Here is a 17,426-nt window from a genome sequence, read left to right as displayed (position 1 = left end):
TTCAACAGAAAACTGTGTCTGGTGAAATATGTGTAACATAACTTTTGAAGCATAAGCAAATAAAACAATAAAAACTCCCTAACAACCTTAGAACACACATGCATCAACACTACATATGAGCGAGCGGAGGGAGGTTTGGAGTCTTCTCACACCCCCGTTCTCTGCGACTTGCTGGAGTGGGGGGCCAGGAGGAGGAGTTGGCCGTCCGACTGCGGTCTGGAGTGGAATGTGGGGCCTCCCTTCTGCTGCGGAGTTGGGGCGGTCTGCTTCTCCCCAATGCAGGGAAAAGGGTAACACCACCTGGGTCTGGGTGCAGTTACGTCCAGGTACACACCGGCTCACTCCTTGGCGGCCGCTTATCGGGGCCTGGAGCCTGGGGCTTGCTCGGGCCACTTCGGAGGTGGGGTGCCCCCGGCCTCTCGGCCTGGGGCTCGGTCACTCAGGCACGGCTGGCTGCCGGCGGAGCTCACGGGCGCGTCACTGCAACCCCCCCTGGCTTCTGCTCCGCGGCTGCTGAGTGAGCCCTCATCTGGGACTCTCCTCAGCTCTTTCTGGGATAGTGGCGCGGCTGCCCCTCTGTTGGTCTTCCTTGGTCTCTTGTGTTCTGGGGGCCTCTGGATGTCTGGAGTTTTGATCTCCTCCATACCTGCTTCATGCCCTGGAGGACGGGGCTGTGGCTCCCCACACCCTCTAGCAGATCATTAAATGAAGGAACCTTTTAAAAACAAGCGCGTTCATGCTCACAGGTGTACACACGGGTGCTCACACACACAAACTACACCCTTTTTGGCTCCTACCTCAAAGCACACTGTGTGCTGTCGATATTACGTGCTGCACAATAATGTTTAATATTTAGTATATATATTCCCATATATCATTGTGATGTTGTTTATTGTATTGCTCTCGTTTTCTTCTGCTTGTTTTCTTTTCTTTCTCAACAGGTGATCCATGTGATTGATATATGTATTTTTTTTGTCTGCTTATTTAGTTGGTTTTTGTTTTTTTGCCCTTTATCCCCGTCCCTCTTCTCCACTGTTTTTTACCCCTCTTCCTTTCTCCCTTTTCTTTTCCTCATTCAAGTCTGTCCCGTATCTAGCAAGTGAAAATAAAAAAAAAATAAAAAAAACAATAAAAGGTGTATCAAATAGACCATTACGGCAAGTCAGGGATGGTCAATTTGGTAAAGTAAATCCGTTGGGTATCTTTCTTCATCTTTAGACAATAATTCTGATGGCAAAAGAACCAAACGGGACAGGCAAAATAAAAGAAAAAAGTCTGCAGGTCTGAGAGAGACTCAATCGTTGTGTTATGTCAAACACAGTAAGAGGAGCTGAAGCACAGATGTGAAGAACAGATGTTCATCAGATTATGACCTCACTCTGTTTTGTCTTCATATACATTCAGTTTGTGTTTATAATGCAGATTTTCTGCTTTTATAATAACACATTTTATATTTTCTATCATCAAAGACTGACTCGGTGTCGACTCTCAGAGTCTCACTGTGAAGTTGTGGCCTCAGCTCTGAAGTCCAACCCCTCCCATCTGACAGAGCTGGACATGAGTTGGAACAAGCTGCAGGATTCAGCAGTGAAGCTTCTGTGTGCTGGACTGGAGAGTCCAAACTGTGGACTGGAGACTCTGAGGTGAGTTCACTGACTGTGGCTGTTGTAGTTTTTCTATATTTCAGGTCTTTGATTGATGTTTGAAACTTTCTTTAGTTCCTAAATGTTCAGGATGTTTCTGAAGACAAATGTGAAGAAGTTTGCGTGCTTTCAGAAATGTTGTCTTTCCAAACGACTGAACAAAAGTTTTTCCTTTTGGCTCCAAATAGAAGTGACAGACTTGAGCAGGGCTCATTTAAAGGCTGACAGAAGTGGAGTGGTGATGGCGAGATGTTTGACAAGACAGTGTTTCAGCCTCCACAGGTTCATGTTGTGCTTCATCAGTCAGTGAAGATGCGTCTGTAGAGTGTGTGAGGGATGTGAATGAGGATGATGATAGCAGATAAAAACAGGCTGCAGAGACTTTGAGCCATACAGGGCACACAGTGTGTGTACAGAACAGCTGAAATCATTATGGAGGCCTCACTGGAATATGGAAGCATCACAGTACAGCTTCAGTGAAGCTTTAAAGTCTCTGATATGAAATGAGAAATGAAGCAGCCAGAGCTTTTTCATGAGTGGAAATCCACGGTGACTGTGAGCTGCTGCTACAGCCTCCAGATTAGCCAGCAGCTCATCCTGCTCAACATTTTCTCACCAACTTTAATGGAAGTGTGATGTTTTCAGCTGGAGTGATGGTCAGAGTGGCCTCCCTCTCCTCTTCTTCTCCTCTTCCTCTTTCATTTGTAAAGCCACTTCTGCTGCTTTCATTCATTTGGAAGTCCTGTAGCTGAGTTTGGAAGAGACTAACAGCCTCGGCAGCAGAGGGGAGAAAGGCCGGCTGTAACACCACCACTTTACTCTGTTCTACCTGTCACATCATTTTATCAGGAAACAAATATGCTCATGTTTTTACTATGTTTGGCTTGAAGAGCTAAACTGTAAGAAAATCACATGGTGCTTTTTATTATTGTGTTGGTTTGTTTCCTGTCTCTTGGATGGAGCCCAGCTGGGCCTGTGGTCAGAGTGTGTGCTGGATAATCCGGCGCAGGATGAGGCCAAACTGACATGGGATGAAATGTCTGTCACATAATTGAGCTTAGTGTACTTTCATTTCTGCACAATTGAAAAACAACCAAAACTTTTTTCTGTCTTTACTATGTTATACTGTAGACTTTCTTTGATACTGTGTCCAAAACGAGCAGCTTTTATTTTGAAGGGGAGGCGTCTCTGTTTCCTCTTCAGGTTGGATGAAGGAAGCAAATTAGTGTGTAATGTTCTTTCAGTGTTGCACTTTGTAGACGCTCCCTGAGCACTGGTCTCACACCCAGCTGCACATAGAGACCAGTGTTGTTAGTCCAGGTCAGAAGATGACTTGTTGGAATGAAAATGAGCTTGTAGGTTGTCTGCTTTAATAATGTGACTGGAAAAAGGTGTTGGACTTCAAATATGTCCATTTCTTTCACACTGCACCTTTAAAAGTGAAGCCTTGTGGTTCCTGGAAGGAAAAACACGACTTTTTCAAGTCTTTGTCCTGTTTTTATGAGAAATGTACGACTTTAATGTGAAACATTCAGAGTTTTTTCTCTTGTTGTGTTTGTTTGAAGCTGCTTCCTGTTGGCTTCAGCTGTTTGGAGTTTCCATTTTCTTAACTTCTACATTCTGAACCTTCTTCAGCTCTGAACAGATGATGAAACACTGAATGATTTAAAGCTCACACTTTGTCTAATAAACTTACATATTTCATTCTTTACACAGATTGAGGTGCTGTGGTTTGTTAAAGATCAGCTGTGATTATCTGGCAGGAGCACTGAAGTCCAACCCCTCCCATCTGAGAGTGCTGGAGCTGAGTAACAACTACAACCTGCAGGATTCAGGAGTGAAGCATCTGTGTGGTTTCCTGGAGAGTCCAGGATGTGGACTTGAAACTCTGAGGTCAGTCAGCATGTTTTAGTTGTGCTGAGATGAATATGATGTGAAAGTTGTGCTGGCACTAAACTGCAGACATCAGGCTGATATTATACTGATCCACACTGAGGATCTTCATGGTAAAGTCTGTTTTCTTCTTCTCTGGTTTAGTCCATTGACTGCAGCAGAACAATGTTCACATTTCAAACAGTGAGACTCAACGTATGGCCTGCGGCCCACACGCGGCCTGCCCACCTTTTCTGATTCAGAGAGAGGGGACCCTGATTAACTGTTTAGTGTTCTTCCTCACAGTTCTAAGTATCAGACACAACAATGAATAATCCACAGCTGACTGTCTTTAGCAGGTCAAAGGTCATGGCACACAGCAGACAGTGGGAAATATTATAATTCGGATAATTTATCAGCACATATCCATATGTATAAAAACAAAGCTGACACTGTGAGACTTGATCAGAGGTGTGATCATCACAGCAGAGGCCTTTGTGTCAAAATCACTGAGGATCAAACAGAAACACATGAAGCAGATTTTCCTGTTCTGGCTTTTTATAGCAGATAACCTTCAAAATATTCTGCAGTCGATCAAAAACTGAAGAAAACCATGAATCAACATGTGAACATGAGCTGATGCTGCTGAAGTGAAGCAAAGTTACAGAGGTTTGATTACAGACACAGCTGAGAGTTTGTAATCTGTCATCATTTTAAAAGGTTTAAATTTCTTCAGTATTGAACAGCAGAAATGAGGCTTTGTTTTCGGAGGCCGACAGCAGTGAACACAACAGCAGACTGGTGCGTAATAAGCAGTGAATAATGCAGAAAACAGATTTTTGAAGGTAAACTGTTCTTGAAGTACACTGAGAGAGAGAGAGCTGTGCAGGAAGTAAACGTCAAAGTCAGAGAGAATTCATGACGATGTTCATCAAACGTAAAGCGTAGTTTGGATCTTCTTTTGCTGCTGGTTCAGTCAGTTTTGGTTGGAGACAGATGAAACCTGCAGCTTCAGGATCTGTGAGCTGTCCACTTTCAGCCCCGACGGCGTGTCCGTGCAGTGGAGGGAACGATCCACGCTCTGTGTTTCCATATTTGTGTGTTTAGCTGCTCTCATTTACTGTTTTATCTGTTTGGTTGTTGTTGAAATACGTTTGGGAGCTTTAACCTGAGATTCTGGCAAAATACATTTATATTAAAAATTGATTCAGGATTGAATGAATCAATATCACTTTATTCAAATTAAAACCATTTAAATAGGAAAATCCATTTTTTTTACAGCCGCCTCTAATGCTGGGTAATGTCAGCTGGTCCATGTGCAGCTGGCTGTGAGGCTCAGGGAGTGTCTACATAGTGCAACACTGAAAGAACATCATCCATAAATATTGAGTAATAACTGGACTCTCATACAGCGAGACTCAAATGCCTTTAAACATCAGCTTATCCTGCTGATCCAAGTCCAACACTGAGTTTGTAAAAACATGTTTGTCAATCATTTTGTTTGGTTTCTGAGGAAAATGATTCAATAACTTGCTGCTAATACACAACATTTCATCATATTTCCTCATAACCCTCTTTTGTCTGACCATTTGAATCCCATTTGAATTTGCAATAAAGGATCCACAGAGTTTGGTGACAATAATGACAGTAGATGTTTGTGTGAAAGTGCTGGAAGCAAATTAGTGTGTGATGTTCTTTCAGTGTTGCACTTTGTAGACGCTCCCTGAGCACTAGTCTCACAGCCAGCTGCACATAGAGACCAGTGTTGTTAGTCCAGGTCAGAAGATGACTTGTTGGAATGAAAATGAGCTTGTAGTTTGTCTGCTTTAATAATGTGACTGGAAAAAGGTGTTGGACTTCAAATATGTCCATTTCTTTCACACTTCACCTTTAAAAGTGAAGCCTTGTGGTTCCTGGAAGGAAAAACACAACTTTTTCAAGTCTTTGTCCTGTTTTTATGATGAATGTACGACTTTAATGTGAAAAATTCATAGTTTTTTCTCTTGTTGTGTTTGTTTGAAGCTGCTTCTTGTTGGCTTCAGCTGTTTGGAGTTTCCATTTTCTTAACTTCTACATGCTGAACTCTCTTCAGCTCTGAACAGATGATGAAACACTGAATGCTTTCAAGCTCACACTTTGTCTAATAAACTTACATCTTTCATTCTTTATACAGATTGAAGGGCTGTGGTTTGTTAAAGATCAGCTGTGATTATCTGGCAGCAGCACTGAAGTCCAACCCCTCCCATCTGAGAGAGCTGGACCTGAGCTACAACTACAACCTGCAGGATTCAGGAGTGAAGCATCTGTGTGGTTTCCTGGAGAGTCCAGGATGTGGACTTGAAACTCTGAGGTCAGTCAGCATGTTTTAGTTGTGCTGAGATGAATATGATGTGAAAGTTGTGCTGGCACTAAACTGCAGACATCAGGCTGATATTATACTGATCCACACTGAGGATCTTCATGGTAAAGTCTGTTTTCTTCTTCTCTGGTTTAGTCCATTGACTGCAGCAGAACAATGTTCACATTTCAAACAGTGAGACTCAACGTATGGCCCGCGGCCCACACGCGGCCTGCCCACCTTTCCTGATTCAGAGAGAGGGGACCCTGATTAACTGTGTAGTGTTCTTCCTCACAGTTCTAAGTATCAGACACAACAATGAATAATCCACAGCTGACTGTCTTTAGCAGGTCAAAGGTCACGGCACACAGCAGACAGTTTGAAATATTATAATTCTGATCATTTAACAGCACATATCCATATGTATAAAAACAAAGCTGACACTGTGAGACTTGATCAGAGGTGTGATCATCACAGCAGAGGCCTTTGTGTCAAAGTCACTGAAGATCAAACAGAAACACATGAAGCAGATTTTCCTGTTCTGGCTTTTTATAGCAGATAACCTTCAAAATATTCTGCAGTCAATCAAAAACTGAAGAAAACCATGAATCAACATGTGAACATGAGCTGATGCTGCTGAAGTGAAGCAAAGTTACAGAGGTTTGATTACAGACACAGCTGAGAGTTTGTAATCTGTCATCATTTTAAAAGGTTTAAATTTCTTCAGTATTGAACAGCAGAAACGAGGCTTTGTTTTCGGAGGCCGACAGCAGTGAACACAACAGCAGACTGGTGCGTAATAAGCAGTGAATAATGCAGGAAACAGATTTTTGAAGGTAAACTGTTCTTGAAGTACACTGAGAGAGAGAGCTGTGCAGGAAGTAAACGTCAAAGTCAGAGAGAATTCATGACGATATTCATCAAACGTAAAGCGTAGTTTGGATCTTCTTTTGCTGCTGGTTCACTCAGTTTTGGTTGGAGACAGATGAAACCTGCAGCTTCAGGATCTGTGAGCTGTCCACTTTCAGCCCCGACGGCGTGTCCGTGTACGTGCCGTCGAGTGAACGATCCACGCTCTGTGTTTCCATCTTTGTGTGTTTAGCTGCTCTCATTTACTGTTTTATCTGTTTGGTTGCTTATGAAATACTTTTGGGAGCTTTAACCTGAGTTTCTGGCAAAATACATTTATATTAAAAATCGATTCAGGATTGAATGGATCAACATCGCTTTATTCAAATTAAAACCATTTAAATAGGAAAATCCATCTTTTACTCCCGCCTCTAATGCTGGGTAATGTCAGCTGGTCCATGTGCAGCTGACTGTGAGGCTCAGGGAGCTGCTGCTAATACACAACATTTCATCATATCTCCTCATAACCCTCTTTTGTCTGACCATTTGAATCCCATTTGAATTTGCAATAAAGGATCCACAGAGTTTGGTGACAATAATGGAAGCAAATTGTAGACGGTCCCTGAGCACTGGTCTCACAGCCAGCTGCACATAGAGACCAGTGTTGTTAGTCCAGGTCAGAAGACGACTTGTTGGAATGAAAATGAGCCTGTAGTTTGTCTGCTTTAATAATGTGACTGGAAAAAGGTGTTGGACTTCAAATATGTCCATTTCTTTCACACTTCACCTTTAAAAGTTCCTGGAAGGAAAAACAGGACTTTTTCAAGTCTTTTTCCTGTTTTTATAATGTGAAACATTCAGAGTTTTTTCTCTTGTTGTGTTTGTTTGAAGCTGCTTCCTGTTGGCTTCAGCTGTTTGGAGTTTCCATTTTCTTAACTTCTACATGCTGAACTCTCTTCAGCTCTGAACAGATGATGAAACACTGAATGCTTTCAAGCTCACACTTTGTCTAATAAACTTACATCTTTCATTCTTTATACAGATTGATCGACTGTGATTTGTCAGAGATCAGCTGTGATCATCTGGCAGCAGCACTGAAGTCCAACCCCTCCCATCTGAGAGAGCTGGACTTGAGTGACAACTACAACCTGCATGATTCAGGAGTGAAGCATCTGTGTGGTTTTCTGGAGAGTCCAGGATGTGGACTTGAAACTCTGAGGTCAGTCAGCATGTTTTAGTTGTGCTGAGATGAATATGATGTGAAAGTTGTGCTGACACTAAACTGCAGACATCAGGCTGATATTATACTGATCCACACTGAGGATCTTCATGGTAAAGTCTGTTTTCTTCTTCTCTGGTTTATACGGTGGCCCCTAGAAACAAAACATGTACAAACTCCAAAACACTAGCAAATTCCAAATAGCACGCACAAACTCCAAAACACGTACAAAGTCCAAAGCACATGCAAACTCCAAAACACTTACAAATTCCAAATAGCATGTACAAAAACCAAAACACATGCAAACTCCAAAACACATGCAAAATCCAAAACACTTATAAATTGCAAATAGCACACACAAACTCCAAAACACGTACAAAATCCAAAACACGTACAAAATCCAAAACACGCACAAAATCCAAAACACATACAAAATCCAAAACACTTACAAACTCCAAAACACATGCAAAATCCAAAACACTTACAAATTCCAAAACACATGCAAAATCCAAAACATTTACAAAATCCAAAACACATGCAAACTCCAAAAAACTTACAAATTCCAAATAGCATGTACAAAAACCAAAACACATGCAAACTCCAAAACACATGCAAAATCCAAAACATTTACAAAATCCAAAACACATGCAAACTCCAAAAAACTTACAAATTCCAAATAGCATGTACAAAAACCAAAACACATGCAAACTCCAAAACACATGCAAAATCCAAAACACTTATAAATTGCAAATAGCACACACAAACTCCAAAACACGTACAAAATCCAAAACACTTTTAAAATCCAAAACACTTACAAACTCCAAAACACATGCAAAATCCAAAGCACAAATTCCAAATAGCACACACAAACTCCAAAACACATGCAAACTCCAAAACACTTACAAATTCCAAATAGGACGTACAGAATCCAAAACACATGCAAACTCCAAAACACATGCAAAATCCAAAACATTTACAAAATCCAAAACACATGCAAACTCCAAAACACATGCAAAATCCAAAACACTTATAAATTGCAAATAGCACACACAAACTCCAAAACACGTACAAAATCCAAAACACGCACAAAATCCAAAACACGTACAAAATCCAAAACACAAATTCCAAATAGCACACACAAACTCCAATACACATGCAAACTCCAAAACACTTACAAATTCCAAATAGGACGTACAAAATCCAAAACACATGCAAAATCCAAAACACATGCAAAATCCAAAACATTTACAAAATCCAAAACACATGCAAAATCCAAAACACTTACAAATTCCAAATAGCACGCACAAATTTCAAAACACGTACAAAATCCAAAACACGTACAAAATCCAAAACACATGCAAACTCCAAAACACGTACAAAATCCAAAACACGTACAAAATCCAAAACACATGCAAAATCCAAAACACGTACAAAATCCAAAACACATGCAAACTCCAAAACACATGCAAACTCCAAAACACTTACAAATTCCAAATAGCACGCACAAACTCCAAAACACGTACAAAATCCAAAACACGTACAAACTCAAAACACTTACAAAATACAAAACACATGCACAATCCAAAACACATGTAAAATCCAAAACACATCCAAAATCCAAAACACTTACAAAATCCAAAATACATGCAAACTCCAAAACACTTACAAATTCCAAATAGCACGCACAAACTCCAAAACATGTACAAAATCCAAAACACATGCAAAATACAAAACACTTACAAAATACAAAACACATTACAAAATCCAAAACACGTACAAAATCCAACTCACATGCAAAATACAAAACACGTACAGAATACAAAACACATGCAAAATCCAAATCACAACGGAAGTGCTCCAGGACGCTACGGTATGGGCAGAAATCTGTGCCATCAGAAACTGAATTTGAATAAGTTCAATTTGAATTTGAATTGCTCAGATTGAATCTGAATTGTAACTTAAATAAATGCTTTTGAAAACTGAATTTGAATTGGTCTAATTTGAAATTGAATTTATGGTTTGAAAATGATCATCACTAAATTGAAATTGAATTTATATTTTGAAAATGAATTGATTTGCTTTGAAACGGCATTTTATCCTTTAAAAATTCAGCTCTCAAATAATTTCAGTTTCACTTCTCACCGTTCAGTTTCAGTTCTACAATTCAATTTCAGTTCCAAAATTCAGTTTTTTGGAACTTACATCCGGTTCCGGTTCAAGCGCAGATTAATAGAACTACGTTTTACTAGCGGACCGAAAGTGTTACTGACGGGAATCTACAGCGTCTTGAGCTGAATTAAGACTTCAGAAGTCATTCGCCATGTCGAATGCCCAGCGGATAAACTCTCAGGTTGGTAATAAATGTATTACATGTATAAGAACAAGCGTCATGTTAACAAATGATAGTCGTACAGTAACTGTTATGCTTATTGTAGCTGTTAGCTAAAAACGCTAATTTAGCGTAGTTTGCCCTGAATTCAGTTTTGACAACAAATATGATCGACTGTTTCTAGTAGAATTCCAAAGTTGTCATCTTGTACCCTGTCAGAGTACTCCCTCTGTATGCTTGCAGAGACCCCTACAGTAGGGAAACATGCAAAACGGTGTCCAACCCTTTGTATTTTAGCTTTATTTATGTCTTACACAGCATCCCAACTCTTTAGCTAACTTAATAACTTTAGCTAAAGTGAATAGTTAGTCTAATTCATTAGTGCAGCATTACTGGATCACCTCTGTTTGAAGTGATATACTGTGATATACAACTATCACTGTGTTTAACTACCATAATAATTCTTAGGCTACTGAGTGCATGCTTAATTAGATTTTTTTTTTTTAAACATACTGCTCCATTAATATGTTTGACAGGCTGAAGTTGTCGGGTCACCTCCTAAATTGACCATCTTTTACAGGTGTTTTGTGCCAGAAATGGAGTGTCCACTGAAGACTGAAGATACTGAATCTCTACGCCTTGCCATTGATCCCTCTTGTGCCTTCATCTAGACAAGAGACATTAACTTAACCACTCTCATATGCTCTGTACCTACATCACCTTCCCTGACAGTCGTAGCTTGGCTCATCTGAGGGTGAAATTATAAGAATGTGTTATTTTGCAAAGTGCTCTCTAGGGTTCCTAAATAAAATATGGCATTGAGGTCTTTTGAATTAATCCCTTCTTCTGAAATATAAGAACCTCTCCTGGTTTTAATGGCACTTTGGATTTCTATACTTTCTGTTCCACTTCCAAACCCAAATAGATGCTGACAAGCTGACACAGTAACATGGAAGAGGGAAAGACGTTCGAAAGGACTACTGCAAATAAACCTAATGCCTAACAATGAAAAGTGTAAAATAAGAACAATAATAATAAAGATAAAAGATGAAGTAACAAGTTTTTAGTTTTTTGTTTATTCCAAATGATCATCCAGATGTCTGTGACATGTGATGACAAACACCATAATGGAAGGCCTTAGTCATCACATGCTTAAACTCATCATATATTTTTGCATATGCTGAACAGGCAGTCAGACATGCTGTAACTGTGGGGTGGAAAACAGCATGAACACCATACGGCAGGGGTCTCAAACTCCAGTCCTCGAGGGCATGGAAAAGTTGCATGACACTTTGGCCCTTGAGGACTGGAGTTTGAGACCCCTGTCATATGGAATATGACAGGTGTGGTTGAACTGCATGAAGACTCTGAGGTTTCTTTTCTCTTCTGGCAGGACAGGAATGTGGCCTTGTCCTGTGAGCCACTGTAAGGATGTACTTAGAGTAGAACTGGACTGTCACCGGCCTCAGGCTCTTCACCCTTTTCAAAGACAAAGCAGTCATTTAGATAAAATATTAGATATTGTTTACCTGTAAATGCACAAAGAGAATTTAGAAATGTTATTATTGTCAAGAGTGAACAAGCACTGATAGTGTAATCTACAGCTGTTACCAAACGTTTAGAGAATGAGAAGTGTTGTTTGCTTATTTACAAAGTTTGCTGTTTCAGTGATAGTTGTATATCACATTATATCACTTCAAACAGAGGTGATCCAGTAATGCTGCACTAATGAATTAGACTAACTATTCACTTTAGCTAAAGTTATTAAGTTAGCTAAAGAGTTGGGATGCTGTGTAAGACATAAATAAAGCTAAAATACAAAGGTTTGGGCACCGTTTTGCATGTTTCCCTACTGTAGGGGTCTCTGCAAGCATACAGAGGGAGTACTCTGACAGGGTACAAGATGACAACTTTGGAATTCTACTAGAAACAGTCAATCATATTTGTTTGTCAAAGCTGAATCCAGGGCAAACTACGCTAAATTTTTAGCTAGCAGCTACAATAAGCATAACTGTTACTGTACGGCTATCATTTGTTAACATGACGCTTGTTCTTATACATGTAATACATTTATTACCAACCTGAGAGTTTATCCGCTGGTCATTCGACATGACGAATGACTTCTGAAGTCTTAATTCAGCTCAAGACGCTGTAGATTCCCGTCGGTAACACTTTCGGTCCGCTAGTAAAACGTAGTTCTATTAATCTGCGCTTGAACCGGAACCGGATGTAAGTTCCAAAAAACTGAATTTTGGAACTGAAATTGAATTGTAGAACCGAAACTGAACGGTTAGAAGTGAAACTGAAATTATTTGAGAGCTGAATTTTTAAAGGATAAAATGCAGTTTCAAAGCAAATCAATTCATTTTCAAAATATAAAATTCAATTTCAATTTAGTGATGATCATTTTCAAACCATAAATTCAATTTCAAATTAGACTAATTCAAATTCAGTTTTCAAAAGCATTTATTCAAGTTACAATTCAGATTCAATCTGAGCAATTCAAATTCAAATTGAACTTATTCAAATTCAGTTTCTGATGGCACAGATTTCTGCCCATACTACGGGCAGTGTTGAGCTTGATTTGCAAAATAAACGGCAAGTTTGTTGCAAACACATAGCCAATGTGTTTGCAACAAACTTGCGCCGTATGGGACAGTCTAGTCTCCATCGCGCTTCCCAGGTTGCCTAGCAACCATGATACTAACCGCTGGAAATGTGTCATACAACTTTGTTTGACAGAAATGAAGGAGAACATATTTTGTTCATTTGTTTGTTTGTTTCTACAAGAGCTTTGTGTGATTTGATAAGTATCTGAGGCTGAGACCACAGGACAGTAAAACATGATTTTTGGGCTTCATTTCTGTACTGAACAGTCATTTAAGATTAGTTAGTAAATAACAATTAGCTAATGTTGTTCATGAGACTAAAGTCATGTCACTTTGGTAATGTAAATATAATATGGCCAATATTATAGTTATTATATTAATCATTATTAGCTATTGTTAAGGTTCAAAAATTGAGGAAGGAGAGTACAAACACCCATTGGTCCAGAAGATCTTGGTCAAACAATGATTTTAATGAATACACACGTGTGGGAAGAACACTCTGTACGCAGACAGCAAGTGGTCTTCGACTTCCTCAAAGCATACACAGATTTTTATAGCATCAGGGTTTGATTTACTGACGCCCCCTTCATGCGTCACAGACAGGATATATACACATACGTCAATATCAAAACCACAACGACTTTTGACACAATTTAAAAGAACAATTGTCTTCTATCTTCATAACAGGTGCTTCCTGTCACTGCCGGATGCTCGCTTGTCATCTTGACACCTCAGCAGCAGTTCTGCGACAAACTGCTCTTTTTTGCAACCCCAAGCAAAACATAATTAAACTTTCACCTATAAATGATTCTCTCTAACTAAGTGTGTGTGTGTCTGTGTGCTAACCACAATTGCACCCTGTTTCACCTCGCCGACTAGCTCCTGACCCCTACTAAAAGCTTAATACAAGAATATGAACATATAAAAGATATTAAAATGAACTGTTGTGTAAGCATGTATTGCAATTCCTTCTATGTTCTAGTTTTCCCTCAGCATGGATCATCTAGACACTCTCACTAGTGAAGCTTTGGACCCTTAATGAACCTGAACATCAACTCAAATAAGCACAGATATGCATTGTGTATAAAATAGTTATAACTGCACCTGGAATACAAAGTTAACATTATCATAAACATCTTAAGGCCATCTTAAAGCTATCTGTTACATTGTTAAAGCAATGATCGTCTTAGCCTGCTGCTCAAAATAACCTAAGACTGCTTTCACTTCTGCAAACTCTCTGCAACTTCCTGTCAGCCTGTGACTTAGTCTTTCTGAAAGACACACACTGTTCAACCTCTGAATGCAATATAAACTACAGATTATATTATTAATGCAATGGTGATGATGATTATTCTTTAACAATAGCAGTAAAATAATTTCCCTGCTCCACACTCCCTCTCTCGACCTCTGGAACACCAGAGGTCGCAATACATTGTGTCCTGGCTCAGCAAATCAGACAACCTCATGTCATCTAATTGGTCCAGTAATAAACACCAGCTCCCCTTCGAGAACACTCCATGTGTAAGCTTAGGTTTTCTCGGTCCCTCTCTTGTGGTCTCGGACCTCCCTGTGGTCGTCGAGATCTTCTGCAAAGGAAACAAAACACCTTTTCCTGCACCTCCCTAACTTATCCTATCTGGGACTCTTTAATCAAAAGCCTGATCCTAATTATCTTCTTAACTTATTGACTTGTATTTATATATATTCTTCAACGTTATTCATCACTTTGAAACTCTTAAAGCGCTGCGTTCACGTCCGGTTGCTTGCTCTATTTTCCCTTATCTGATCATCAACATCCTGTCAAGTTCCTTCACTCTAATCTTAAGTCACCTTTTTAACAAGAAAATCATTATAAGCGCCTATTCTACTAAAAGCTCCAAAAGAAAACAACCACTTTAATCAATTAAGTTTAAGCATATAAGCAATTACTCCTGTATACATTTCATCATAGCTAAATGCTGCCTAGAAACAACTCCTGTGTGTTAACACTAACTTCATTTTAACCTCACATTTCCTATGTTATAACTTGTTTTTGGTATAGCCTTTTTATTTCATTTTGCTCCTTTTAATGTAACAATACCTTCTAATTCTAGTTTATCAGACTTAACCAAAATATATGCTTTCCTTCCTCTTTGGTCCTTCTTTAAGTTCAGTTAAAAGCTAAATGCTTTTGAGGCCTTTTGCCTGGAATCAATACTGTTATGTGTGTTTCTGTGTAATATCTGTATGTGTAAGCCTACATTATAACCACTACTTCTAGAAATCAAAAGAAATCAAACCTGTTCTCCTCCTTCAACCCTCACTAATTTTCCCCTAAGATTTATTCACAGCTTTGAAAAACCGGCATTGTATCTTCTAAACAGGATTCAGTTCTTTAATCCTTTAACCTTAACATAAAAATAACAGTTTCAGTTTTACCATACCCAAATGATCAACAAACCCCCAAACATAATCCCGCATAATAAGAACCAAAAAAGTCCTAAAATGATCCTAAATTATTAAACCCTAAATTCCCCCTTTTATTTTGACACATTTCATGTGTCACAATACCAGAGGTGGGACCAAGTCATTGTTTTGCAAGTCTCAAGTAAGTCTCAAGTCTTTATCCTCAAGTCTCAAGTCAAGTCTCAAGTAATGTCAGGCAAGTCAGAGTCGAGTCTCAAGTCACTGGTGTAAAAGTCCGAGTCAAGTCACAAGTCTGAAACTTTGAATTTCAAGTCCTTTCGAGTCTTTAAAAAAAAAAACGAAAAAATAATGTTGCAGTTATATGCTAAATGTAAATATTAGACCATGTAATTTTAAAATCTGTGTTTTTCTCAACACATGACAAAATAGTGAACTTAGAAAATATACACAAATTGTGAAATTGCACCTCTTTAAAATGCAGCTCAATTAAACCTAGCTCCAAGAATAATTTTCACAGTTCACAGTTCTGAGATAAGCTGCATGTTATTCTTGGATGCGGTTGTAGGACCGGCTTTAAAATCGCATGACAAAAATATCATACACATTAAAAAAAACTGTATCACCAACGTAGCCTGGACAACATTTGCTAGTTAGATGAAGTCAGCTATCTCATCGTAGCATATTTATATGCATATTTATAATCATATGGTTCTTGGAGTGAGTGCACACACTCATGAAGTTTAGTAACTTCAGGTCACTGCAACAAGCCCAGGTACAGTTTACCGACGGATGGGTGCAGGACCTTGAAATGCACCGTGTAGAACGAAAGACCATCGTACGAACAAAGGTAAGTTTACCAGTCTCACAAATCGTCTTCATAAATACACATTCGTTAACCGTTTATTAATAGGACCTTTGAGCTCAACGGTAATTAATTAGTAGTGGAAATAATTTCTGGTACCCATCACAGAAATGTAGCAGTGACAATAATACTGTATGCTGTAATCGTACTGGACAATTAGTGATACAAAAAACCTGTTTTATCCTGTGAATAAAAGTATATGTTTTTGTCAATGTACCATAATAACAGAAGCGAAACGCAATATTGTGTCAGGACAATTCACTATTTATGCACAATAAACAAAGGAGCATAGCACGACAATTTCTGTTCAGCGCCAGACTTGCTTGTAACCTATATCACCAATTATGTTATGAAAATGACGTATTAACTACTAAAAAACACTGACCTTCGTGTAAATGCTTGGAGCAGACTAACCTGTGAGCTGGAGTGTTCTGGGACGTTATATTTGATCTTTGAATGGCTGCAATCCAGGCCATCCGTCGCCTCTTTGTTACTTCGGAAACATGGCTCGAACAATTTCTCTTCAACGACGTAATCCGATAACAACCGATCTCTTTACCCGTCGGCTTCCCGTGGCTGTCATGCGACCGGCTATTGCAGTTAATAATACAACGGCTTCTTGACATTTTTGTGTTTCTTTTTATCGCTGTATAACTGATTTTAATTGAAAGCCTGCGTGCGCTAGTACCGCTTGCCACGAGTTCCCAGAATCCTTTGCGGTTCTACCCGTGAATGACGTCACATTTTCAATCTCTATATAATATGCATGTTAAATTTTATATTTGGGGTAAAATATCAAGTCTTTTCAAGTAAACCGGTTCAAGTCCAATTCAAGTCCCAAGTCATTGGTGTAAAAGTCCAAGTCAAGTCACAAGTCTTAGAACATTTTTTCAAGTCAAGTCTAAAGTCATAAAATTAATGACTCGAGTCTGACTCGAGTCCAAGTCATGTGACTCGAGTCCACACCTCTGCACAATACTATACATCCACAATACTATACAAAACTTAAAATGCTCAGTTTTCCCCACTCACGCTCCAATCTATGTCATAAAAATAAACTTAAAACAGAACAGTTATCAGTCATGTGTTTCTCCAATTAATGGTAACTCAGTTATATCAGAAAATGTTTCCCCTTTAACATTTGGCATTCTCCCAACAATATACTATAATACCATAATCTAACCCCAGTCAACAAAACAGAAATTTTCTCTGGTAGAAGCCAATTGTTTGTCTACATTTATTCATCCTCACATTCACTCACACATCCACTCACATGCAGTCACACCATATATTTGCTAA

At 39.1% G+C, this 17,426-nt stretch overlaps 1 protein-coding gene across 1 annotated transcript in view; it reads left to right on the top strand.

Moving 5' to 3' along the window:
• The window catches only part of LOC308393864 (NACHT, LRR and PYD domains-containing protein 12-like), a 534,253-nt gene that overhangs the window by 43,568 nt on the left and 473,259 nt on the right, over positions 1-17,426 (top strand). Inside the window, exons 5-8 of the mRNA XM_080877886.1 lie at positions 1,470-1,643; positions 3,360-3,536; positions 5,689-5,865; positions 7,745-7,921. Coding sequence (XP_080734012.1) covers positions 1,470-1,643; positions 3,360-3,536; positions 5,689-5,865; positions 7,745-7,921 — 705 coding nt within the window. The remainder of the gene's footprint in view (positions 1-1,469; positions 1,644-3,359; positions 3,537-5,688; positions 5,866-7,744; positions 7,922-17,426) is intronic.

Source organism: Rhamphochromis sp. 'chilingali' (assembly GCF_963969265.1).
Source record: "Rhamphochromis sp. 'chilingali' genome assembly, chromosome: 1".
Taxonomy (NCBI): Eukaryota; Metazoa; Chordata; class Actinopteri; order Cichliformes; family Cichlidae; genus Rhamphochromis; species Rhamphochromis sp. 'chilingali'.
Note: the sequence above shows the minus strand (reverse complement) of the source record. Positions and strands in the feature narration are given on the sequence as shown.